At 41.5% G+C, this 18216-nt stretch overlaps 1 protein-coding gene and 1 long non-coding RNA gene across 2 annotated transcripts; both read left to right on the top strand.

Annotated features, from left to right (window-relative positions):
* The first annotated feature begins 568 nt into the window (after window positions 1-568).
* On the top strand, window positions 569-17616 carry LOC112846147 (protein NLRC3-like). The gene is made up of 3 exons (XM_025905421.1): window positions 569-596; window positions 15432-15636; window positions 15788-17616. The coding sequence occupies exons 1-3, from the start codon at window positions 594-596 to the stop codon at window positions 17614-17616; spliced, it is 2037 nt and encodes a 678-aa protein (XP_025761206.1). The 5' UTR covers window positions 569-593.
* Window positions 11730-13669, top strand: LOC102077849 (uncharacterized). Its single transcript, XR_268798.3, has 3 exons — window positions 11730-11784; window positions 11869-11970; window positions 13623-13669. It is a non-coding gene; the product is annotated as an uncharacterized LOC102077849 (long non-coding RNA).
* Window positions 17617-18216: the final 600 nt, after the last annotated feature.

Genomic DNA, 18216 nt, shown 5'->3' with positions numbered 1-18216 from the left:
GGGTCTCAGCTTGAAGATGCTCTGAGATATAAAGTGCAGCTGTAACATGTAGAGATTTGATTCAACTGGATTCTGCAGTGAACGTGAAGCTGCTGTACTTGGCTTTATATGTACTTTGAATTGAAAGGTACTTGATGTGTGAATGATGACGTATCACACGTACATCTACTGAGAAACGGCTTTAACTTTAGAATCAAAGTTCGGTTAGAAAAACATTGAAGTCATTCAGGGAATTATGATCTTTGTGTTTTTACAGCATTTAAAACCCAACAAAGAAGTGTCAGTGATCAGGAGTGGAAGGACTCTGGAGTATCATTTGTATTATTGTACTATTTGTACTACAAATACAGATGCAACAAGGGAAGCAGCAAAAGTGACTGAACACAGCTTTTAGAAGCTAAACTCACATTTCAATAATCAAAGTGGCCTCATCTGTGTGTGTGTGTGTGTGTGTGTGTGTGTGTGTGTGTGTGTGTGTGTGTGTGTGTGTGTGTGTGTGTCCATGGTTCCTCCACAGAGTGGACCAGCAGAGCTCAGAGGTTCCCAGTGGTCAGTCTGCCCAGCAGCATCAAACACAGCTGGACTCCATATTTATGGTCTGTACATGTACAACAACTACTTTATTATTAATATTAATAATAATACATTTATTTATAGGTCCCTTTCAGAACACCAATGACTCTGTGGACTAAATGACTGAAAGAAAACAAACTTTGAAATTAGACGGTGCAAATGTGATCACAGGGAAACGTTTTAAATGATGGACTTTAACTTTGTAATACTCAAAGCGTCAAATCAAGTTCAACAGTAACACCAGATCCAGTCTGTGAACCACTGGAGGGACTGGTCTGTTATATGTGTGAAATGTGTGTTTCTCTTCAGCATCATCTTCATCACTGCTGATTCCTTTGTGTCATCATGTGTTGAGAAGAGAGAACAGTTATAACGGAGGAGCAACAGGAAGCCCTGAAATCTGCATCCAACAAGGAAGTGTTGGCTCACCAGTGATCCCAGCAGAGGCCACTGGTTTGGCTCCAGTTGTTATAGATTCAATGATGTTGTTCCTACAGATACATGTTAGCATCTTTATTGTAGTAAAGTCTTGTAATGTGAAGATAGAAACAAGGCAGCAAACAGCTCCATGATCTGATCTTAATGATGTTGTTTTGGTTTATTTCTGTCTTTCAGAACTGGATTGGAAACTATCAAAGGTCTAAAAACAGCCTCAACCTGTAGCATCCCTGGCTGAATGATGGTCTCTTATACTGATGCTTCACAGAGGTTTTATTGGAAAGGTTTTTATTGAAACATTCAGTGAAGACACCGTAAGAGCTAGGAGCAAAACAAAACCAACAATATTAATACCATAACATCAAAAGAAACAAATTTCTCCTGCTCACATATAGCATATACATCAAATTTACATCACTCAGTTCATTATATCACCTCACTAACTTACAACTACACATAAAGGTCAAGGTTAACAACACATTAACTCTATTAAACGACATTTTGATTGCACGTAACTTATTCCGTTAAAGGAAACATTAACAAACCTTGTGCCACTGTCAGCCAGGTACTAATTGGCAAAGGAAACGTACATATTTTTCACTTTAAGGCACACTATTTATTGTATCCTAAAACAAACGTTACTAACAAGCCCTTTAACGGTTTTGTGCCAGTTTCCTGGTTGAAAATAAAAGCATGGATTTCAAAATAAAACCGAAGTACCTTTAAAACAAACGTAAAAATTTTTACCAAATTTAAAGGTCATTTACACAACCCTCCCAAAGAGCAAACTTTACACACGTCATCTTTCAGCTACAATCTTTGTTGCAGGGATCTTCTGCCAAACAAGGCTGAGAGAAGATTTCTTACAGCTGTCATGTTGATGCTGTTTCAATCTTTGGGCAAACACACTCATATATTAGGGCTGATATCAGGGCTGCACACGTTCTTTGTGTTTGTGATCATGAATAATAGAAGTGTGCCTGTTGAAGATCATGTTTGCTACATGATTATATGTCCTGTTATTGTTCTGTATTATATTCAGCTTTCAGCATCCTTTCCCAGCCCCTGTTACACCATCCATACAAAGCCAATCTGACTGTGAGCCAATGTGTTTGATAGTTTGTGTTGGATCAATAGATTTGACAGACTTGGTTCTCATCCAGAGGGAAACAGTCCAAATTCAGATCTAATGAAATGATGGAGGCTGTTTCCTACCACGGTGCTAATGTGTGACTAACAAGGCTCATGGTCTCCAGCAGACAAGCGCCTGGAATGAGGTGAGCTGAGTGTTGCTTTGGTGGGTCTGTGCCCACGTCATGCATCAGGGTTCATATTGGCAATAGTTCATATCTCTGTTCTTTAGCCTTCATCACAAAGCTGTGAAGGAAAAACAAACATCTAACAGGATTTGATGGATGCAAAGTCCACTGAGCTCTTTGTCATTTAGAAACTTGTCCAACCAACAAGAGCACAGATGAAAAACACAGTGACAGTTAAAGGATTTTGCCATATATGAGCATAGATTACTTTCATATAGATTTTCAATGCAGGCTTTTGGTGAGCCGCTGGGTTCTGTCTAATAATCATCTCAGCATTTTACAATAGAATAGCTCTTTATTAGCTCTTCATTTATTGTTGTTGGACATGAAACAAGGAAGCTGTGTTTCTCATTGGATGTTAGTTTCATGTTCATCAGGATCATTTTCTAAAGAGCTGATATTTAGACCATTTACTGCACTGGCTGCACATTCTGTCTACATTTCTCTGTATGTGCTGTGTTTGTCTTTCATATTTCTCCATATTGACACAAACAGTGAACAGCAGTAGATCTACTCTTCATCTGTTTTAGGCCCAGTGAAAGATATGAAGCAGAAATGGTGTCATTAGGAGAAGAAGAGAAGAACAAGTGCGGCGAGGAGGCAGCAGCTCTTAAAGATGAAACACAGCAACTTAGCCCTGAGCTCAGAGAGCTTCACATGAAAAAGCTCCTCAAGTAGATCATGTCAGAGGTTTGTCATCAACAGGAGGAACTGTTCATATCATAGAATGAAGGATGCTGTCAGCTGGATGAAGAAGGTTATTTAATGGCAAACGTTCACATTGAAGTCAAATTGTTGTGGTGTTGAACAGATTCATGGACTGATTGTCTCCAGAATGTTAGAAGAGCTTCAATGAATCATTAGAAACAACTTACAGCTGCACAGTTGTGTCAAACACATCTTTGTGTCATTGTGGGATTTTTGTGTTTCTACATGTGACACACGTCTAAAACATGCACACAATTTGAACACAAACAGGGACTCATTTGTTCCCACAGCCAGATGCTGAGAGCCATTTCCTTGTAGTCCTGTGTCTATATATATGCACCATTAGATGTTATTGGAATGATTGTCAGCTTTGATAGTTTCATGTATGTTTAGCTGGACGGCTGTTTGATCCTCCACATGTTTAAAGGTGTCCAGTCCTGAGACACTGGGGGTGAAAACAGCTGTGATGTCATTGGACTGTCACAAAGACAGAAGTGCATGAAGTGAGCAGCCAAGGAGCCGCTGATGTTTTGGATTCAACAGCATTTGAAAGGTTGACACAGACACATTTGCACATAGAAAGCTGAATTTGTCATATGCCACAGTGAACTCACTGTTCAGTGTTTTTCAGGAAGCTTCTTAACTGCCTCTGCTGCCAAACAAGCAGCTGATGTCCTTGAGAAGAAGCTGAAGAAGTCTTCAACAACAAATACAGGAAGTGGACTTTCAAATACTAGATTCACTTTAGACTCACACAAGAAATGACTCAACTAGCTGTGTTTGATTGAGTCCTTTGACTCTATGAAAGCTCAGTGTGTGTCTGTACACAGACTGTTGTGTTGGACTATTATTCAGTTGTCTGCTGAATGTTTTCAAATGTCTGCATCTCAGTGTAGATGAGGCTGGGGTCATGGGAGGCCACCATAGCAGTCTCTTCAACATCATGACATCATCATAAATGCTACTGGACTGTCTGATGGGCTGACGGTGAAAAAGCCGTCGGGAAGGAAACAGAAGACATTTCAGAGGCTGCAGCAGATTTCTTTGATTTGGGGCCTTTTTCAGCTTTATTGGACGGAGCAGTGAAGATAAGTGACAGCAAAGCAGAGGGAGAGAGAAAGGGGGCGTGGCCCGGGTCAGAATCAAAGCCAGGCCAGCTGCTCTCCACCTCGTGGCACATGGTCACCTGCTCATCCTAGTGAGCTCCACCAGCAGCCCTTTCACACAGTTTACACTGTCAAACACTGTGTGTGGACCTCAGCTAACAATAGGCTACATTTAAGTCTGGACTACATGTTTTTATATTGAGGCAGATTTTTCACTGTTTTTATTCCATCAGCAGCTCAACATCATGAGCAGCTTTGACAGAAAGACATCAAACTCAAGCTGACTTTAAACTGGATCTACTTTTAATACAGGGGCTCAAAAACAACTCACATCTTTATTATATATCAGGACAGAAAGTCATTTCATCTCAAATGGAAAACAGCTTTATTTGGAATAATCAGCACGGCGGTATCAAAGTACTGTTGCTTCCATCCGCTACCGCCTCTCCCCCGCATCTTTTTGAGGCGACAACCCGGAAGGCATATATTAGTGCCACCTGAATGTGATTGGTCACAACAGGCACGTGCAGACTCGCGGCGTGGCGTGCGTCATGACGCATCGCGATGCCTTCACGGACACGCTCCGATTGGAATTTAAGAGTTCGATTCAGATTTTTTATGTGGGTTACATTTCTATGAGTCAAAAAGCTCCAGATGTTGTCGGCTTCACAAAGAAAACAAAGATTAGGAACTTAAACACAAAGTGTTTGGAGCCAAAATGTTCCCAAGCTGCTCTTTCTGAAATGGCAGAGGTACAGTGGTGTCTAACAGCACACTGTGGAAGGCAAACATGTTATTGTTGGATGAAACTTCATGAATCCTTTGTAGATTTGAGCTTTTGGAGCCTTTCTTTTCTCTTCAGGTGTACAGAGGCTGAGGAGGCAGGTGAAGCAGGTGGAGCTGTTGTAATGCTGGCAGAGGGTGTGTCTTAGTAACTCTGTGAGGTAGAACTGGATTCAACATTGTGGATGTGTTGATGTTGGAGCCATTAAGATTCTCTGCACACTGTAGGATTTCCCTTTGATTCACTGCGGGGGCATTTTGGAGTCTGTCAATGAAACTCTTCATATTTGTGTTTGACACCAGTTTATAGAAACAGAGAAATGTGTCGTGCTTTTGTTCGGCCTCCACAAATATACACATTTGTTCATTGGTTGGACTTTTTGGAAGGAGACACATTGAAAACCATGTTAATAAGATCTTGTTGTTTCCTGTGGATCCGACACAGAGAGTGGACTTCAGACAGAAAGCGTGGAAGAGATTTTAGAGGCCGTGTGTGGCAACAGGAAGTTTCTGTATGTTTGCTGATCTTACATGTGGAAAACAACACGTGATGTTTGTGAAGTTCTACAATGATCATTGTTCTGACAGCATTTTGAGTGGGAACAGTTCAAACTGACAGTAGTGGGAGTTATTTACTGATTGAAACAAGCTGAATGTTTCTGTGCACGATGAAGATCAGCAGCTCAGCTGATCAATGAATTGACATCTATCAGTCATTTCATGAGATGAAGTCATCAGCAGACATTTGTTCTAACTGTGTGATAAATGTCAGAACGTCAGGGCTCTGCTTTAGTCACTACTTGATGATCATTGGCTCATTGTTGAATCCAGTGGCCCAGTCTGACCTCTGACCCTTTGCTGCAGGTCTTCTGTGTTATCTCCACTTTCATGTCTGATCTTCTGCTGTATCGTCCAAAATAAACATCTGAATCATTTCCAACACTTCAGCAGATCTTTAGTTTGGGCAGTACAGTACAAAATAACACATATTGTACTATACTGCCCACTTCCTGATCTTATTGGATCTGTGTGTGAGGTTGGTGAAGGAAACACATGTTTACTGAGTGAATCGCTGCCATTAGGAACTAGTTTTTATATCACAGCCTAGAAATCACACAGGACCATTTCTGCAAGTGAAAAGTAATTGGAGGAAAATAATTGTATAGTTTGTGCGACTGTTGTTTGTAAATGAAGAATTGTCCCAACTACATGTGCTGCTGACCTTTGACCTGTTCTTTAGGTGCACAGAGGAGTCTGTGGAAACATCCAGAACTGAGGCAGTGCTACAGATGTCTTCAAATAAAGTGGTGTATTATCCATGTTTTCTATGGATCACATCAATATCCTGATCTAACAAGCCCCCTTTTTGTGGATTTTAGAGCCTCTGACTTTTGCTGCGTCTGCGTCTCATTTCAAGCACAAGAGCAAGAAGTGGATGAAGAAATGGGGCGAGTGGGGTCAGTGTGGTGCATGTCAGCTGTGCTCATGCTTTCACAAAGAACATGTGTCTTCATTGGCAGCATTAAGGTGCACTTTAGTCTTCATAATAATAAAGTATTCTGACTTTATTATTGTGAATCCTCACAGTCATGTTGCAGCTCTGCTTTGCTTTAAGAAAATGTTCTACCAGGATGTTACTTTCCTAAACGTGTTCTCCAAATGTTCCCAAAGACTTTGTTCTAAGTAGTTCTACATGATGAAACATTCACACTAAGTTTAAGAAGGACACACAAACACCATCTGTGCTTTCATCATGTGTACAAACGTGTTCAGACCTGATGTCAAATGTACCGTGAATGGATGCAAATGTGGATCGTTCCAATAAAATGAGACAGTTTTGTAAGTGGATCACAGTTTGAAGTTCATTGAAACCTATAAGAACATGTTATTCAAACCAACTTTATCCAACAGGAAGAAGCATCAGGGGAACAGGAAACATTCAAACATGTTTACTGTAAGAACTGCACAAAGGAAGGAAACACAATCCTACACACGACCACTTTAAAATAGACACTTTCAAACATCAGGGAGTGCTGCAATAACAACAGCTTCTACACACTAAAGCATGTTCAGCTCTTATTTCAGGACAAATCACGCGTGTGTTTGAAGACAAATCCACATGATTATACATTATTGATCAGCTTGAATCAAACTCACTGACTGATTTTTTCTTCATAAACAAACTGTGTGTGTTTGTTTGTGTCTTGTTTAGTTTGTCCTCTTCTCCTTTAGTGCTGTCAGTTCCTGTAAAACATGCAGTCTATTTATAGCTGAACCTGATCCTGCAGCTGCGCCCTGCAATTAGTGCAGGCAGATATCTTAGACCTGATCAGGGGAAACACTGGGGGCTCAGCCCTGGAACCACAGCAGCTGTTTAAAGTTATTGAGTGTATTTGGCAGTAAAGTGAATGTAAATGTGAGACACTGTGTGCTCACAGCTAAAGGCTGCAGTCAGCTGTGTCAGAGCGTCTTTCACACAATGATCCTTTAATAAACACTCAGAGCTCCATGTTGATGAAGCAGTCATGTGTGAGCTCGTGTGCTGACATATTGACAGTGTGACCTCAGAGCTTCTATCTTCTAGCAGATTTTATTTTTGCAGTGACTGAAGGATAAAACCCCCGTTGTAGAGCCAACAGTCTGCTGCAGGACCCTGAATGCATCATTAGTGTACAGGTAAACTCTCAGGTCAGAAACATGAATCTGATCCTGGATCAGTGTGTTTAAACACACACTGAGGATGAAACGCTGCTTTAATGTTACTTTCATGTATTTTGAGGGGATTTACTGCAGCGAAAGTCCTGCATTAGAATCCTGCTGATGGTCATACTGACATCAGATGAAGGTAAAGTGTTACAGTAGAATTTTGTACCTCACACTCGACCATGATCACCTTCATCATGGATGTTTGGATGAATGTGGAGCTGAAACAAAGTGTTGACAGATGTTTGTGTTTCAAACAGGAAAATGAGCAGAAATAAATCAGCTCTGAACAAACAGCCGCCTGTCAGTATTATTATGGTCTGTGCAACATGGGCTGTCCATTCACTCAAACTAATCTATTCTGTGTTTTTCTACGTTCAATAGAAAATCTTATGTGCTGAGTTCACTCACTCCATCCTCTCTGTTACTGCCACAGTTTACTGCTGTGGAAAAGCGGGGGGCGTAACAAAAGTGGAGTGAAATGGAGTGCTGTGATTGTTTGTGGCTGTGGACCCTCTGTCCCACAAGCCCCTCCCTGGTTTTTCCTTCCCGACGTTTTTCTCTCCTGAACTTTGTGTCTGAGGCTGATCGTCTCCGTGTGAAGCTCCGTGTTAAGGTAACGTTAGCAGTGTGTAATGTTTCCTGGCTAACATCAGCTGTGTGCAGCTTAGTTCAGCACAAATCTGCCGCTCCATAGTTCTGATAGTTATTCTGATTCACGGTAACGGACTCACAGCTGGACCAAGAGGCTGACCGCGCCCTGAGCTCTGAGTGAGTGAGGCCGCTGTACGTGACGTGGAAACATGTTTCTGAAGAAAAAAGGAAATATGCTGTGAAGATTTGATCTGTCGTTTCTTTCTCTGCTCGCTCTGCTGTGATTTGATTTTAAGACAAAACACGTTTTTCAGTTAGTCTCTGTGTTTCAGGCTCTGAGTGTTTGTGTAGGAGTCTGGACTCTCCTGAAAGAGACCAAATTATAAATGTAAAGTTAAAGTAAAGCGGTTTGTCATCGTGTATCTGGAGTGGCGTGTTTAGAAAATTTTTGTTGGGGGGGCCAGGTAGGGGCACAGATTTGGAGAAGGGTGGCAGATGTAATTGGCAGATAATGTTAAAAAAATTCTACCAACAGTTAACCATCATTCAATAACCCTGTAAACCTAATAACTGAATTTGCTTTTGACTCTTATTAGAATGAGGTTTTAACCACTACGGTGCAGCAATATTTGCATAGTATTTTTACTGACATATAGTGCACGTATGTTTTGGGCAAAAACATTTTTAAATATTAAAATATGAACATTTTTAACATACAATTGGCAAATTAGCCAATGCAAAACTTTATCTGCCTATTAAAAAAAGAAGATAATCTTCTCACAAACGGGTGTTTGATTTTGAAACAGGAAAAAAGTGGGGAAACAAATGAAAAGACTAACATTTGAATAAAACCTGAAAGCAAGTAAATACTTTCTATGCTGCCTTATGATAAACTTTGGTAATATTGATATATAAAGAACGACACTGGCTGATGATGAAATATAGTCAGCTGGCATGGTGACACTGCCAGTATTAACCTGCAGGGCTGGACTGGGACAAAAAATTGGGCATTTTGACTACAGACCGGCCCACCAGGTATTAAAGCCATAAAGCCTTTGAATGAAAGCAGATGCTGTTGTGACAGTGATGTACACTGTCTTGTTGGTATATGTATGATTTCTATCAATTTTACATCAGATAAAAACTTTGTTCGCAAGATTTAGATAATTATTTAATAAAAGCGAGATATTTTAAATGAGAATAAGAAAGAAAAGTATTTCTTTGTGCCCCCCTTTCCCTGTTAATGCCCTACCTGGCCCCCTGGCATAACTTTGCTAGACCCGCCCCTGCACAGTTACCAGCTGTCAGCTACATAGAAAAGGATCCTGGTGTTATTTGTCTCTCAGAAACAGTTCATAACTTCAACTCATCCATGTCACCTAAAAGGTAAACCTGTTTCTCCATCACCTGTTCAGCTCTGATGATTCAGTAAGGACATCTCCTGGTTTCATCTTCATGTTTCCCTCTCACCACATATACAAACCGATATCATGACCAGCAGCTTTACAGCTGTGGCTCCAGCAAACATCAGCTGATACTAGAAATTAATATTAAATAAATTCTAACAACAGCTGATCAAGCTTAAATGTGCTGCTGTTGTTTAACGCGACATCTGCTGGTTTCCTCTTTCTGGTGCAAATTGGGCGATAAACAAGAGAGAAAAGCCGATCAGCTGATCATTGATCAGTTTCATGATTGAAGTAGCAACAGGAGAGGGAGGGGGAGAGAATGAGAGAAGAAGAGGCAGCTGTGCAGCAAAGACACAGAATAACTCCAGCTTTGTGTCTTTTTTTCATTCTAGCTTAAGTCCGGGACAAACTGCGTCTCTTCTCAGCTCAATACGAAACGCGTAATATTTTCTCTGAATGAGGGACCATTCCATTTTTTAAGGAGCCGCTGTAAACTCTACTAACTAAACTTATGAATAAAATAAAGTTCACTATCAGTAACATCATAACACCCACCCAGCTGTATAGAAACTCCGTCATGCTAGCTAGCACCAGTATGAGTTATTGTAACTGACTGTAAAAAGTCAGCACAATGAAAATAAACTCCACCTAAACTTGGTTTATATCTGACCCAGATAGACTGCAGGTCATAACTTCTTACCTGAAGTTCAGTTCACCTGACACTCGGACCAGCAGCCGCCTCGGGTCTCTCCTCCTGCCTACCCTTCCCTCATCAACCTGCTAGCCGCTGTGGAAGCTCCGCCATGCTCGATGGCCAGTCCAGCTATGTTAAACTGTTAACCTTTCGCCGAAAAACTGTTTTCTGCGGTGCCTCTTTCTTGCTTGGCTCTTCTACCTTTGCTAACATGATGCTCATAGCTCAGAAGCCGATGCTGCATTCACTTACACTCGGATATCTGAGCTTCACTGTGAAAACATAATCGTACATTTGATATTTCATTGAATTTTATTGTTTTAGCTTCGGGGTGGCACCTGGGGTGGCCAGTCCGGTTGGGGGGGTGGCCTGTGCCCCCCCAGGCCACCCCGCTGGACACGCCACAGTGTATCTGGGATGAAGTCACATCAGAAACATGTGTAACCTGATGGTTCACTAGAAACTCCCACATGCAGCTGCGCACACTGACATCAGCGGTGCACAGCTGCAGAGCCTCTCTCTGCTCTCTGTGCACACAGGTGACAATCAGTAACCATGGTGACAGGGAGGGTTTCTCTTGGATGACGAGTCCCAATAAAAGATCTCAGCTCATTAACAGACAAACGTGTCTCTAGAGTAGTTCGACTGGGTGCGATATGATCCATAAGATTTACACACGTCTGCAGTGATTTGTGTGTTTCATATGAGGACTCACAAGCGTGTGCTGCAATCCACACATCACAACCTGAAAAGATCCTCATCATTTACACTCAGTTTATTAAGTTCAGCTTCACCAATCAAAAACCTTCCTGTGCGCACAAATATCTAAAACATTTCTCTCCATCACACGTGCAGTTTTGAGACAAATGTCACGCTGCCAGCTTCATGCAGCTTTCCACAAACTAAGCCAAGTTTTGTCTTACAAATAAATAGATTTATCAACATTGTAATTTTTTCCTTAAGATTTCATTTTCTGTGGCTTAACAACAAAGGAACAGCAATGAAGAACGCAGTGCTCTCATTGCTTACATCAGCATCATCCTGTGACTCCAAGCTTTACTTTTCACTCTTTAATGTTTTATAAACATTTTCTGAGCAGCATTAACATGAGTTAGCTAGCAGAGCAGCTAGCAGTTAGAGTATGAACTCTTTGAAGACCTTTGTAGGACTACAGTAATGGAGGATTTGGAGGCTGAACTGGGCTCTGTGACACTTTTTGTAGTGAACTGATGAAAGCTGTGTCTCAGATGGATGTTAGTCCAACACATCAGACATGACCTCTGCAGCTCTCAGCTGATGTGCACATGAATGATTTGTGTTTCCTCTGCAGGTGAAGGTAGAAAGTGTGTGTGAGCTGAATTGAGCAGCATGGATCAGTGTGAGGACAGAGAGCAGGGAGTCCCTCCCTCTAAAAGCACTCTGTGTGGGGAACATGAGAGCCAGACCAAAGCTCAGAGGTGAGATGACCATCTCTAACTGTCCATGACTCTTCTCCATGTCACAGCTCAGCACTCACATCACTGCTCCATCATTATTCACAGGAACCCACCTGCACCTCCACCCAGCTCTGTGTCCTTACACAGTGACACGTCTAAAGATGCCATCATTGATTTTAAAGTCCAGCCTGTGTCTGCTGCAGAGAGGTGAGCTGTTAGTAACATGAACTCTTTGAGTTGGTTGGATGCTAATAGACATAGATTAGTTCATATTAGCTAATTAGTGACAGAAGCAATGACTTTGTGGAGAATAAGAACACTGAAGCTAAAAATCTGTCTCACTGTCGTGCTGCTCTTTGCTGCAGCAATGAGTTTATTTAAAAACTTTCACTCTTTGTCTCATCAGCAGGAAGTGGTTCTGCTTTGTTTGCTGGTTGAGCTAAAACAGGAAAATCCACAGTTAGCTGTAGTGTTTGTAACGAGGTTAAAGAGGAGAAACAGAGAGAGAATTTTATTGATCCCTTGAGTTGGTTGCTCAGAGAAATTCAGTTAAACAACAGCTGGAACTAATCAGACACAACAAGACAGGGAGAACGCACAACTTAACAAAATCCTGTAGAGACACAAGACATGGAAGGTTCACAGGCAGGGGCGGTCCTAGGCTGTTTGGTGCCCTGGGCACCATCATCAAAATGATAAAAAGTAAAGACTTGAAATACTTTACATGTAATGAGTCGATATTATATATTAGTTTGACCTTTTAAGAAGAATAGCAGACAAATCAACAATACAGCTCTTCTAATTAATGGCTAATTAATATTATGCTGAACACAGCGCAGACGTGCAATAGAGTCTATGAGCTCCATCAGTGTCTCACACTGACTTTTCACATATATGTGTGTGATCGAATTTAGAAAACACATCGGTGCAAACTACAAGTCTATATCATGATGTTGTCGTGGAGTTTTTTGATAAAACGTCTGCAACTGAGAAAGAGCTGTGGTCAAACTATTTATTACTGCGTGCATACATGAGAGCGAACACACACATCATAACATCACAGGTCTAAGTTATGAGCACTCCACCCTCAGGACGTCTCAGCTCCTCTTTTATACGGCGCTGGCATGACGTCGGGGCACCATGAGTACCAGCAACTTTTCTTTTCTACTACGGTCCTGTGACCCAGTGTTTATGTCTTTTCTTGGTTCATTAATATTCTTTCTTAATCATGGTTCAGTTTCCTGTCCTGTGTACAGTGGCGGTTTTTGATACGGGCGACATGGGCTGCTGCACGGTATAACACATTTTGGACATTCTTATTTCACATCACTGCAAGCCTTCAAACATCTAAGCCTAAATAGAAACACATGAAAGGCTTCTGTTCCTTTATTTATATTTATTAAGATGTCGCATAAAAAGAGATGACGTGTGCTAAAGTCGCAGGTTAAAAGTGGGACAGTGAATGACTGCAGGTGTCCATAAATTGCAGTTGTGGTACTTCAGCATCTAGTTAGTCTACTGATGAGGAGAATAAAGGGAAAAACATTTTGAAAGTGCCAGGTCAAATTTTGCAGACCATTATATAATTTCGATAAAATTCTTGATGGAGGTTTTTTATACGCACCAGTTATTATTTCTATTATATGGGTTCCTTCTCTCAAGGGCTTCTTCAATATTTCTGTATTGTAAAAGTGTCTTAATTGAAAGTACCTAAATAAATCTGATTTATCCAGTCCAAATTGTCTCTGTAGATTCTTGAAGGTGAATTCACATTTTAATAATGAAAGTGGCTTCATGTGTATGTGTGTGTGTGTGTGTGTGTGTGTGTGTGTGTGTGTGTGTCCATGGTTCCTCCACAGAGTGGAAGAGGATAGCTCAGAGGTTCCCAGTGGTCAGTCTGCCCAGCAGCATCAAACACAGCTGGACTCCACATTTATGGTCTGTACATGTACAACAACTACTTTATTATTAATATTAATAATAATACATTTATTTATAGGTCACTTTCAGAACACCAAGGACTCTGTGGACTAAATGAGCAAAAGAAAACAAACTTTGAAATCATACAGTGCAAATGTGATCACAGGGAAGCGTTTTAAACATTGAGGCTTTAAACAAAAACCAAAGTGAAACAGTTTGTAGTCGAGATCAGTGGGAATGAAGCTGAATAACTGTTTCTACAATAACTTTGAGAAATAAATGAGAAATATGATGGAAATTAGCAGCATTAGCACTTACTAATGATGTGAGTTGAGACTCGGCTGTATTGAGACGACCAGATTAGGTGGTCCTCAACTGTAATGGAAACCAGTGGATCTAGTCCAGTGTGGCGACCTGTGGTGAGTTGATCTGAGCAGCTACTAATGGAAACGGGGCCATAGATGTGTTTGTGCTTAATAACAATGAATCACAGGATTTTTACATTACTGTTAAAATCTCATGTTGTTTGTTAAAGTGTGCAGTTCAGGGTGTGTTACTAAAACTGTGGTTTGCTCACTTTCCAAAGACCCAGCCCCCATAAAAAGCAGCCAATCAGCTTCTAAGAGTTACACACCCACACATATCAAGTTAACTCTGGTCTAACACACTTGGATTTAGCTTGAAGAAGGTTCCTGTACGAGGACTGAAAATGATTTTAAAAAGCAGGCAATGTCCAAAGAACAACTTTGACACACCTTCATAAAGCCTGCAGAGCAAAAGAAAAACTAGCTGAAAGTCTGGCTGCTCTTATGAAAAGTACAGAGAAATTATGGGTCGCTCAACACTTGTGCACAATATAAGAGTTAAATCTGAAGAATAAGTCAAAATCCTACAATAATACTGAGAAAATCATCTACAGCTAACTATCCAAGTGGATTTGTTTAAGACAGCTCCATCTGCTGGTGGCCCTCTGCAGGTGCATGAAAGGGGCGTGTTTATAGTGAAAGTAGTAGAGAAAGTAAACCCCATGGGAAGGAGGAGGACTCTCAGCAGCTTCCAGCTCATATTCAGACATTTGACTTCTCACTGAAAGCAGCAAGTTTGAGTGTCTGTGCCTTAATTAGAAGAGATAACATGGCCATAGTAATTAGAGTTGATTGAGCAATGCTGTCCTTGTAATGTAGTTTATGATTTTTATACATCTGTTTGTGGACAAGTCCAGTTTTACTGTAGAGCCTCTCAAGTTGGTGACAGCAGTCAAAGTTCACGTGGAAACCAGAGCAGCAAATCAGGTCCAAATGTGTTGTTCACAGTGAGTGGGATCATCATTGGCTGCTATGTTAACATCCTGCAGCAGGATGTGTTTGGTCAGAGAATGGATAGATCACTAAGTCATTGTTGAGTTTAGGGGGATGGTAGACAGCTGGAGTAGGTTCAGCCAGTTGACACACAGTAGATAAAAATAACTGAAGGCAGGAGCAGACTTTCTGGCTTCGATCATCAACCCGTTGGTAGGCAGCTCTGAACACCAGTGAAATGTTTCTCCCACTGACATCACTGCATTCATATGAACACCATCAATGTTTTGGGATCATGGAGTTGTGGAGAATGTGTCAGTTAATCAGATAAAGTCAAAGTTACAATTGGTGAAGAGACCGTGGATGATATGCCCGTTGATTGTAAAGAAGTGGATGTTGTGTAGACTGAAGTTCAGAGTGGTGGGTCATTCATAAAGTATTCTGTTCCAGCTGCTGGAGGACAACATCATTACTTTTGTGAAGAACGAGCTGAAGAAGATCCAGAAGGCTCTGAATCCAAATAAGCCCCAGTGCTTGGAGTTTCAGAGGGAGGATGATGAGCAGAGGAAACACAGCAGAGAGGCATTTGTGAAGATCACAGTGGACTTCCTGAGGAGAATGAAGCAGGAGGAGCTGGCTGACCGTCTGCAGAGCAGTAAGAGGATTTATCTAAAGATTTAAGCTGTTAGATAAATGAGACACCTGCGACACCAGTGTGTTCAGTCATTTCTTAGTGGGTCAGAAATTGTCATCAGCGTTTTGTAAAATATCATTGTTGAAGTTGTATTTTTATTATTATTATTCAGAACTTCCTGCTGCAGTTTGTCATCGTAACCTTAAATCTGCTCTGAAGAAGAAGTTCCAGTGTGTGTTTGAGGGCATCGCTAAAGCAGGAAACCCAACCCTTCTGAATGAGATCTACACAGAGCTCTACATCACAGAGGGAGGGACTGCAGAGGTCAATGATGAACATGAGGTCAGACAGATTGAAACAGCATCCAGGAAACCAGACAGACCAGAAACAACAATCAGACAAGAAGACATCTTTAAAGCCTCACCTGGAAGAGATGAACCAATCAGAACAGTGCTGACAAAGGGAGTGGCTGGCATTGGGAAAACAGTCTTAACACAGAAATACACCCTGGACTGGGCTGAAGACAAAGCCAACCAGGACATCCAGTTCATATTTCCATTCACTTTCAGAGAGCTGAATGTGCTGAAAGAGGAAACGTTCAGCTTGGTGGAACTTGTTCATCACTTCTTTATTGAAACCAAAGAAGCAGGAATCTGCAGCTTTGAAGACTTCCAGGTTGTGTTCATCTTTGATGGTCTGGATGAGTGTCGACTTCCTCTGGACTTCCACAAAACTACAATCCTAACTGACCCTAGAAAGTCCACCTCAGTGAATGTGCTGCTGATAAACCTCATCAGGGGGAAACTGCTTCCCTCTGCTCGCCTCTGGATAACCACACGACCTGCAGCAGCCAATCAGATCCCTCCTGACTGTGTTGGCATGGTGACAGAGGTCAGAGGGTTCACTGACCCACAGAAGGAGGAGTACTTCAGGAAGAGATTCAGAGATGAGGAGCAGGCCAGCAGGATCATCTCCCACATCAAGACATCACGAAGCCTCCACATCATGTGCCACATCCCAGTCTTCTGCTGGATCACTGCTACAGTTCTGGAGGATGTGCTGGAAACCAGAGAGGGAGGACAGCTGCCCAAGACCCTGACTGAGATGTACATCCACTTCCTGGTGGTTCAGGCCAAAGTGAAGAAGGTCAAGTATGATGGAGGAGCTGAGACAGATCCACACTGGAGTCCAGAGAGCAGGAAGATGATTGAGTCTCTGGGAAAACTGGCTTTTGATCAGCTGCAGAAAGGAAACCTGATCTTCTATGAATCAGACCTGACAGAGTGTGGCATCGATATCAGAGCAGCCTCAGTGTACTCAGGAGTGTTCACACAGATCTTTAAAGAGGAGAGAGGACTGTACCAGGACAAGGTGTTCTGCTTCATCCATCTGAGTGTTCAGGAGTTTCTGGCTGCTCTTCATGTCCATCTGACCTTCATCAACTCTGGACTCAATCTGCTGGAACAGAAACAAACAAAATCCACATGGTCTATATTGTTTCGAAAACAAGAACCAGAAAAAGAAGTAAAATCTGTAGAGAAACACTTCTACCAGAGTGCTGTGGACAAAGCCTTACAGAGTCCAAATGGACACCTGGACTTGTTCCTCCGCTTCCTCCTGGGTCTTTCACTGCAGACCAATCACAGTCTCCTACGAGGCCTGCTGACGCAGACAGGAAGTAGCTCACAGACCAATCAGGAAACAGTTCAGTACATCAAGAAAAAGCTCAGTGAGAATCTGTCTGCAGAGAAAAGCATCAATCTGCTCCACTGTCTGATTGAACTGAATGATCGTTCTCTAGTGGAGGAGATCCAACAATACAGGACTTCAGGAAGTCTCTCCACTGGTAAACTGTCTCCTGCTCAGTGCTCAGCTCTGACCTTCATCTTACTGTCATCAGAAGAAGATCTGGATGAGTTTGACTTGAAGAAATACTCTGCTTCTGAGGAGGCTCTTCTGAGAATGCTGCCAGTGGTCAAAGCCTCCAACAAAGCTCTGTGAGTACATTTTAACTTGTATGCTTGTTGATAAAAAGCAGGTGCGATCAACTAAAAAAACTAACAAAATAACCCCCGAAAAACAGTCATGAGTGCTGGTGTCTGAAAAGTCTATAGAGCTATTAAGTGATAATCAGTACTCACTTTGTTCAACACTGAATACATGTCGGCATTTCTGAAATTTTTCTGGGTGTAACTCCCATCAAAGTTCCATCCAGACCTGGCCTTCAGTTGTTATCTAAGTTTTAATCATGAACTCTTCTGAAACGATTACAAAATAAAGACATTTGACACATTTTGTTGATACCAAAAGCACATTGAACTATCCAGTGTTCTTTTACTGCTCTGTTCTCTCTTCACTTCTCTCTTCTCTCTCTGATTGTCTCCACATGTTGCTCATTACTTTCCAGACAAAAAGAGAATGGAATATTCCTAAATGTTATATAATCTCATTACACTTGATCAAAAGTAATTTTTTTATTGTTTTGCTGTTATTTTTCAGACTGAGTCTCTGTAACCTGTCAGAGAGAAGTTGTGAAGCTCTGTCCTCAGGTCTCAGCTCTCAGTCCTCTAATCTGATAAAGCTAGACCTGAGTAACAATGA

Source organism: Oreochromis niloticus, linkage group LG3 (genome assembly GCF_001858045.2).
Source record: "Oreochromis niloticus isolate F11D_XX linkage group LG3, O_niloticus_UMD_NMBU, whole genome shotgun sequence".
In the NCBI taxonomy this organism is placed as follows: domain Eukaryota; kingdom Metazoa; phylum Chordata; class Actinopteri; order Cichliformes; family Cichlidae; genus Oreochromis; species Oreochromis niloticus.
This window is presented reverse-complemented; position numbering and strand designations above follow the sequence as displayed.

Bases quoted from the DNA above. Each gene is read 5' to 3' on its own strand.
- LOC112846147 (XM_025905421.1), top strand. The intron at 15,637-15,787 runs GTAAGAGGATTT...ATTATTATTCAG, and splicing joins GGCTGACCGTCTGCAGAGCA to AACTTCCTGCTGCAGTTTGT.